The following is a 9,298-nucleotide window of genomic DNA, read 5'->3' on the forward strand; positions in this document are numbered from 1 at the left end:
CGCGTGTATCTGCTGCAGGAATGTAGCGCCGCGAAACTTATAAACGTATCTTTACTGCGTCATTTTGAAGAACATGACTGATCTCTTACGATGAAAATTTTTAAGTAAACCTATTGCTTTACTTTTGTACCTGTTATTGAAGTAAAGATGACCAGGAGCTCATATGGAGGACACAACGCGCCCCAATTACCGGAGTGTTTCTTCTTCAGTCATCAGTTGCACAGGAGTATGACATTGTAATATTTATTATCATATATTTCCACAAGAAAAAGTGTGGAACATTTAGGTTACATTTATTTAAAAATTATATTTTTATTTTTAAACTTTGACGATTTTAATTTATTTTGAACCTGTGATCTACGATATGATGTTTTAATAGCAATGGAAAATAATTAACTTTAAGGTAAGTGATTCAAATTGGTCTAAATGAGTAGAGGTTGATCCATAGGCTATATATACCGTGCATGCTGTGTCATAGGAACCCAAGAACTCTGTAGCAACGTTCTTATTTATAAAATGTTTTGGAAATTGTTTGATCAATGTTTTAGAATTCATCCATGCAATAGCGTTTTAGCATTCTCACATAAATGACTCCCTATGAAATGACTCACTGTTTAGCGTTCTTCATGGGAGGTTCTGACTCCATGACTAGGAAATATAATTGAGAGGTCAAACTCAGGCGAAATGAGCCTTAAGGAATGTTTTCAAACGATTTGTGGCTGTCTGTAGTCTGTCAGAACTTGCCCGTTTCAATATTGTGTCAGCTTTGGCGTGGCCCTGTTTCTCTCCTATTTTTACCTTAAAAGCTACCTTACTTTTATTGCTGAAAATAAAAAGTATGACATAAATATATGTTATGCTTCTTATCCAACCCTTCTAAATGAGTTGCAAATATTATTATATGTCTTAAAATGATCTGTGCTAATATACGTCTCCACCCTATCAGCAGCCTTACCTGAAGATGGGACCCCCACAGCTAAACACTCCACCGAGTTAGCCATGCACCACGATAATTCGTCAGGGACTGTGCCACTCAACCCCTTTGCCAATCACAGCCAGTGGAATGTGCCGGAGAATGTCACTTCTGAGAGACCAGCCCTAAGTGGCCCCATAGCTGCAATGCTATCGATGACCCTGGGCATCCTATCTAACATCGTAGCTTTACTCATTCTGGCAAACGCATATGCCCGCCTACGTCGACGATCCAAAGCTTTCCTCCTGTTTGCCAGCTCATTGGTGGCTACAGACTTTGTGGGACATGTCATACCTGGTTCAATAGTGATGAGGCTTTACCTTTCTGGTGGTGTACCCTCTGGAGACTACAACAGGCAGGACCCATTATGCCAGTTCCTAGGGGGCAGCATGGTGTTTTTTGGCCTGTGCCCACTCTTTCTTGGTTGTGCTATGGCAGCTGAAAGGTGTTTGGGGGTCACAAAGCCATTGCTCCATGCTTCGCTGGTTACGACTGCAAGGACTAAACTCTCCCTTTCTGTTATTTGGTTAGCAGCATTATGTGTGGCCCTTCTACCCTGCTTTCAGCTGGGCTCATACACTTACCAGTACCCTGGAACCTGGTGTTTCATTAAAGTTCTGGAGGATACTGAGGTGGCAGATGTGGCTTTTGTTATGTTGTTCTCAGGACTTGGGTTGACATCACTGGCTGTTGCTTTGGTCTGCAACACCATAAGTGGACTTACGTTGGTGTTAGCCAGGATACGCAAGAAACACTGTAACCGTCAATCAGCTAGATCTCATGATATTGAGATGGTGGTGCAACTTGTGGGCATAATGGTCACATCTTGTATCTGCTGGAGCCCTCTTTTGGTGAGTATGAGTAATGAAAATGTAAGTTGCACAAGACACACACACACACATTGAAGGACTGTACACTGAGCTCAAAAATAGAGTTTGAGTGAATATCATTGTTTCCTCAGAAACTTTCATTGTCACAGTTTGTAACCTTAGTACATTAAAGGGATAGTTCACCCAAAAATGAAAATTCTGTCATCATTTACTCACACTCATGCCATCCCAGATGTGTATTACTTTCTTTCTTCAGCAGAACTAATTTGAAGAAAAACAGAAAAATATCTTAGCTCAGTAGGTCCTTAAAATGCAAGTGGATTGTAACCTAACCTTTGAAGCTCCAAAAATTACAGACAGTCAGCATTCATCATACATATGACTCCACTGGTTCAATTAATGTCTTCTAAAGCAAAACGATCATTTTTGGTGAGAAAGAGATCAATATATAAGTACTTTTTAACTATATATATCTTTGCTTTCGGTCAGAGGGAGGAGTTCACGTGGTCTCTCGTGTGACGTATTTGCGTTGGCATGTTAAGGACGAATCTCACGTTTTTCTCTTGGTTAAGACATCCAGGATGAGCACACAAACACACCATTGTGAGTAAACATGCAGATACAAATACAGATCTAGACCAAAACCAACGGCGCTTCTTTACAGCGTTCCTCCTATTCAGTTGGAAACAGCGCTGCTCTTCTGGGTTTGTTGCACAAGCATCTGTTACTTTAACGTGCCAACGTGAGTAGGTCACACGCGCAAACTGCTGCTGACCGGAGGTGATGATATATTATAGTTAAAAAGTATTTAAATATGGATCTTTTTGCCCCCAAAAGTGATTTTGCCCCCAGAATTATTTTAACCAGTGGAGTCGTATGGATGACGTGCTGACTGTCTGTTCTTTTTGACCTTCAAAGGTCGGATCACCATCCACTTACATTTTAAGTACCTGCTGAGCTAAGATATTTTTCATCAAATGTGTTCTACTGAAGAAAGAAAGTCATACACACCCGGAATGCCATGAGGGTGAGTAAATGATAAGAGAATTTTAATTTCTAGGTGAACTAAACACTTAAAAGTGTTTTGTAATAGATTTGATCCGTTCTGAAACTTTCACAAGACTGTTGAATTAGACAATGCATACCATTCCATTCCTAAATATTTCTTAATTATTTTTGGCCATAACTTTACTTTGTTTAGCATTTTTCAAAATCCTTGTGCTTTTTGTTTATTTCCAGGTTTAACTTGTGATTTTAACTGTGATTTTGAATCACAGATTTTCAATGTAGTCTCAGACTTTTGAAGCCTACATGTTTCTTCATTCTCAGCAAAAACATAATAAACTGTATGTTTTAAGATGCAATAGCCATCACTGTGGCGGTACCCTTGTTTTGGGTACATACACCAATCAGCCACAACATTAAAACCACCTGCCTTATATTGTGTAGGTCCCCCTCGTGCCGCCAAACAGCGCCAACCCGCAACTCCGAGATTCTATTCTTCTCACCAAAATTGTACAGAGTGGTTATCTGAGTTACCTTAGACTTTGTCAGTTTGAACCAGTCTGGTCATTCTCTGTTGACCTCTCTCATCAACAAGGCATTTGCATAGGAAGAACTGCCACTCACTGGATGCTTTTTGTTTTTGGCACAGTTCAGAGTAAATTCTAGACTGTTGTGCATAAAAGTCCCAGGAGATCAGCAGTTACAGATATACTCAAATGAGTTCATCTGGCACGAGGGTGAGTAAATGTTGAGAGAATTTTCATTTTTGGGTGAACTAAAGGAGGAAAAATACATATAAATGCACCTTTAAATGTATACAAAATAGGTCCTTAGAGTACATTTATGTACCCAAAACAAGTTATACATTTTAAACTAGAGGTACAAAAAAAGGTCCCTTGAAGGTCCCCAGTGATGGCCCCTGTACCTTAAAAAGTAGTTTTAGTTGCTCACGTGTACAATATATTTTTTAGATAGAGCATATTAAAACGAACCATATTGAGCTAAAAAGTAATCAATATTCTCTAATGGATACTTTCTCATTAGCCAAAGAAAATTTAATGACGGCATGCAAAATATGGTAAGCTTTTAGTACCTTTTTTAACTGCTTTAAAAAAAAGTGAATCCCATAGTCCTGAAATTGGATTCACAAAACCTTCTTCTTAACTACTATTGTCTTCTTATTTCCTACTTAAGAAATATTTCTTAAAGGGATAGTTCACCCCAAAAAATTAATTCCCTCATTATTTTCTCACCCATAATGCCATCTCAGATGTGTATGACTTTCTTTCACCTGCTGAACACAAACAAAGATATTGGGAAGAATATCTCAGCTCTGTAGGTCCATAAAATGCAAGTGAATGGTAGCCAGAGCTTTGAAGGTCCAAAAAGCACATAAAGCCAGCTTAAAAGTCATTCACAAAACTCCAGTGGTTAAATCCATACCTTCAGAAAAGATATGATGTGAATGAGAAACATCAATATTTAAGTTCTTTTTTACTATAAATTATCCTCCCTGCACAGTAGGTGGCGACAAAGAATGTGAATTGCCAAAAATAAAAGAAGAAAGTGAAAGTGGAGATTTAAAGTAAAGAAGGATTTAAATATCCTTTTTTAGATATCTTTCTAAAAATCTTTGTTTGTGTTCAGCAGAAGAAAGAAAGTCATACACATCTGGGAAGGCATGAAGGTGAGTTAATGGTGAGAGAATTTTTAGGTTAACTATTCCTTTAAGAATGTTAAATGTCCTCATCAAGCATAAAAAAATTTATGAACTTTCTTAACTTTATTATTAAGACGAATTTTGTGTATGCGGCCCTAGGATATTTTGAGACAATAAAAATACTTATAACATTTTGTCTTTCTGACTTAACTCTAGATGGCTGGCCTAATTACAGTGACACAGTCATATGAGGGCTCTATTGGAGATGACATTGCCACCTACAAGACCCTGATGATAATGGGGGTGCGAATAGCTTCATGGAACCAGATCCTGGACCCATGGGTCTACATCCTTCTCCGTCGAGCTGTCCTCCAAAAGATTTACCTCATTACCAAACCTCAAACCAACTTGAAAGAAAGCACAATTCGCAGCTGGGAGATCCATTCCTTTCCCAGCTCTGAGAAAAATACTGTCAGTAGAGTCTGAGAGAATAACATAAGAAACATTACTCAAAATGAGCTTCTAATAAATTAAACTGTTATGTTTAATAGGACTGTCATTGTAGCCAGAGTCAAGGGGGGCCACTAAGGTCCTCTAAGGTAGGCCTTTTGGCCTTTAACAGGCCTGTTAAAAACAGCACCTAATGAATTTAGACCTGATCAAATGGCTTAACAAAGTATTTATTGAAGCAAATTTGCACAGAGATAAACAAAGCATGAGATGAACATTCCTAATACTCCATGTAGCATTATTGAGCATTTATAATAAGAATTTGGCTGGATACATTCATGCTAGAGTAACGGATAGCAGTAATTATTTTCTTTTGGACCTTCATTAGGGGATACACTTTGGATTTAGTAATTAAAGTATTGATTGATCCTGTGTAACTTTAAGACAATTCGCAATGGGTAACACAGAATTGAAATTGGGCAGAGCTCACGGAAAACATATTACAGTATTATTTGTTTTACTGAAACAAATAATATTTTTTTTTACTATTAGTTCACTGAAAGTTAATAGATCCTGAGATGTAACTTTGTACATGAGGAATATCAACAATATTATTAACTGTGAGACAAAAGCTTGTAATTGTATGTGTAACATTGTTTTCCTTTGCACAGTTTATCTTGCAAATATGTTGCTGTGGATAAATGCTGAATTTGAACAATTATTATGTTCATATTATTGTATAATTTAATCCATCTGTTATCCCTCCAATTGTCTGGAGGCTTTTTATGATGTTATTTTACATTAAAAAGCATTAAACATAATAAAACAGAACCAAGCGAACATAAACCACATTTCCCTTGTTAAATACCGAACTAATCTTCATACATTTATTTATATTTTCCCCTCCATAACAATCTTGTTCCGTCATTTAGGGATGTATTTCTATAAAAGGGCCTATACCAAACATTCAGAAATATTCTCTGGTGAAGCTTAGGTACTTAAACTTTATTAAATAATAACTTCATTGTTTACATAATGGTAAATAAACTGGGTGGAAATAAAGAGCTAAAGGTAGCCAGTTGCTCGTATTCAATCGATGGAGAGACGAGGGTGTCAACATGAAGTTAAAGTTGATGTTTTTAACCATCTTCTGAAATGTTGATATCACACTAAATTTCTGTAAAAGTGTATGTTCTAGAGGTAAGCAAACCAACTAATAATACAAAACATCCCTGAATTCATAAAATCATTTGCAAAAACATACTGATTTTTGTGCTATTTTTTTCCCTCCAAAAAATTTCACTTCCTAGAGGATGTCATGAAAGAACTGGCTGTTGTTAGGGAAAGGGAAACGGAAAGTGATATATACTGCAATTTTGTAGGATTTATAGGAAACAATATTTCCAAGAAAAAATACTTTGTTGATTAGAGAAATAAGTAATTGCCAGTTAAAATTATTACAAATTCACCCCGTGTTCATTTTGTTGCGATATTGTGATGAAATAAAACCAATTAATAAGATTTCCATCATTAAAATTCTGAGTTTAATGTTTTATCCATTTATAATACACATAATAGAGACATGAAAATGTACTGCATTGTAGGAATGACCCAGTTATTTACTAATACACCCTATATATTGTAGCCTAGTAAGTTGTGTTTCATTCAGAAATGCTAATCCCTAACAGTGTTGGGTGTAACACGTTAGAAAGTAATGGATGGACTGCAAACAAGAAGGCTTAACACATATTAATACATAATATTGATATTAGCCCAACCGTGTCTGTGTCAGTCTCACCCTCTTGGTTTTTCCCAGTGCCATCAGTTGATCACCAGATATTAAATATGATCAATTATAAACAAAGGTGTGATGCTAAGGATATACAGTACCTGAATGAAAAGTACTTCCTTTTTATGCAAATGCACACTGATGGTCCAAAAGTTCCTGATTCTGGACGTACAGCTGCAGCAGTGTTCATACCTCATTTTAAATATAAAATTGCTAAAAGAACATCAGTCTATACAACAGAGAGGAATGCAATTCAGTTGGCTTTACAGTGGGTGGAAGAAATACATGTTGTGATTTGGTCTGACTCATATTCAGCACTTACAAGTTTAATGAGTGGCAAATCCTCATCTAGGCAAGGAAATCAAGGTTTGTTCAGAAGACGTCAAATAAGAAAAATTATTGTTGTCTTATGGGTACCTGCTCATGTTGGAGTGGAGGGTACTGAGGAGGTGGATAATATGGCTAAGCAAGCTCTTGCACATTCAATAATTGACATCAATGCACCAATAATCAAATCTGCAGTCAAAGAACTAATAAAAATGTAAGGACGACATCTATATAACATTCAAAAACAAGTTGGTTACGAACAGTGGCCAACTTTATCTTTTTTGAGATAAAGTTAATTATTTTTGGCCAATGAAGCTTTTTGCAATTATTTAAAATGCATCTGATCACTCTACACAATAATCTAGAAACAATGTTAATCAACACCACAACAACTGAAGCAGAAACTTCGCAAAACACAAAATGTATGTCACTGCCAATCCTTTTGGCCACAACTATACACATACATGCCACACACAGCTAATGTTATAGATAGTGGACACACACACACCCACCTGAAGATACTACTGCAGCATATCTGGGATAAGAAAATTAAATTGCATTTTTAGAAATGTACTGGATCTCTTTAGCCAAGTTGCTGTCTTTGTTATTTTTCTGTGATTTTGTTATTGTTTTCAGTCAATATTAAAGTAGCCTATTAAAAGAGCTATTAGTGTCACGTTGTTGTTGTTTCTTTGCAGGTTTGATAAGTTTTAGAAAGTAACTTCAAAGTAATGTCATTAGTAATCTGGCAAGTAATCAGATTATAATTGTAGAGACATAATCAGTAGTGGATTACTTTTTTGAAAGTAATTTATCCAGCACTGATCCCTAAGCTCTATTCTCTTCGAAGACAGCTTTTCTCTACAAAAGATTTGGTGGGCTGAATGGTCTGAGGCTCAAAACTAATGGTCATTCAGAACTGAAGTTTTTTTTTGGAGACTCTTTTTGAAACAATATTGTATGACAATTAAAGTGCCCTCTGAACATTTATGCCTTTTGGAAAGCAGGGTAGTAGCAAAGACTGTTTGCCCAAAAAAAGTATTAAAATAAGTGGGAGAAATTGAAACGGCCACTATGGCGGATGTAGAAAAGGAAGTCCCGCCTTACAGGTAAAATAAACAACCATCTTTTAGATACAGACATCGCTTGACAGTCAACTCGAGAAAGAGTATGCACATTAAAGCTGCATTCAAGCTGAGTTCACACTGCCAGCGACTTTGTCACTGCAGGTCGCCAGTGGCTGGCGTTTAGGTCGCTAGTGGGAGTTCCCACTACTGGTTGCCTAGTAACATTTATAAATGACATTCCCGGATGCCATTCCATTGCTGTTGACAGCGAATCACTTTTCTTGGCAAAATCGCAAACGCCGGTCTGTCTTTGTCCACAAAACCATTAAATTTCGGAGTCAGCAAGGTGAGTACCACTGGCTGGTGCAGGAGCTGCGGCTGAATGAAGTCCGACAGGACTTCAAGCTTGACAGGACCCAGTTTGATTAGCTCCAGCAGAGGGTGGGCTCTGGGTTACTGACCGAAAGGTTGGGGGTTCAAGCCCCAGCACTGCCAAGATACTACTGTTGGGCCCTTGAGCAAGGCCCTTGACCCTATCTGCTCCAGGGGTGCTGTTTCATGGCTGACCCTGTGCTCTGACCCCAGCTTTGTTGGGATATGTGAAAACAACTGCATTTCATTGTACCTGTACTCTGCACAATGACAATAAAGTTGAATCTTAATCTTACTGCAGGAGCTGAGAGAGAGAGAGAAGGATCACGTGAGCTCTACCGTCTTCTCTTGTTTTGGCTGTCGCTCCTTATTTCGCTCGACCAGATGTGCGTGTCCAGCGACAAAGTTGAGACAAGTTTAACTTTTCAAATGAAGAGCAACTTTCGGGAGCGACAGGCAATATGAGAGAAGATGGTAGAAGATGGTAGAGCTCACGTGATCCTAATATTTTAATAATAATAATAATTGTAAAGAAACAGTGCTGTTTAGTCTAGCGACCTAACCGCAAGCCGCTGGCGACATACAGCAACAAAGTAGCTGGCAGTGTGTATGCAGCTTTAGTTGGACCGGCCTAAAAAAAGTGTTTTAGCGTGACCTGAGCTAAAGAAGCACAATTTATGATACCATTTTATGATACCAGATTTAACTGCTGATTTAAAACGTTCTTTTATCGTGATTTTGACCAACTTTTCCCATTCAAGTATTTACGTTTGTATGCCGTTGTAGCCAATCCACAAAAAATAGCTTCCCGGAAGCGTTCCTAAT

The 9,298-nt window shown here is 37.6% G+C and overlaps 1 protein-coding gene across 1 annotated transcript; it reads left to right on the forward strand.

Moving 5' to 3' along the window:
- Window positions 1-6: 6 nt before the first annotated feature.
- On the forward strand, window positions 7-5,753 carry ptger1a (prostaglandin E receptor 1a (subtype EP1)). Its single transcript, XM_052130937.1, has 3 exons — window positions 7-403; window positions 947-1,824; window positions 4,685-5,753. The coding sequence occupies exons 2-3, from the start codon at window positions 1,000-1,002 to the stop codon at window positions 4,952-4,954; spliced, it is 1,095 nt and encodes a 364-aa protein (XP_051986897.1). The 5' UTR covers window positions 7-403; window positions 947-999; the 3' UTR covers window positions 4,955-5,753.
- The last annotated feature ends 3,545 nt before the right edge of the window (window positions 5,754-9,298 follow it).

Source organism: Xyrauchen texanus, chromosome 7 (genome assembly GCF_025860055.1).
Source record: "Xyrauchen texanus isolate HMW12.3.18 chromosome 7, RBS_HiC_50CHRs, whole genome shotgun sequence".
Lineage (NCBI taxonomy): Eukaryota > Metazoa > Chordata > Actinopteri > Cypriniformes > Catostomidae > Xyrauchen > Xyrauchen texanus.

Excerpts from the sequence above, each read along its gene's own strand:
- ptger1a (XM_052130937.1), top strand. The coding sequence starts at position 1,000 with ATGCACCACGATAATTCGTCAGGGACTGTGCCACTCAACCCCTTTGCC. Across the intron at positions 1,825-4,684 it reads TCTGCTGGAGCCCTCTTTTG|ATGGCTGGCCTAATTACAGT; the intron begins GTGAGTATGAGT and ends ACTTAACTCTAG.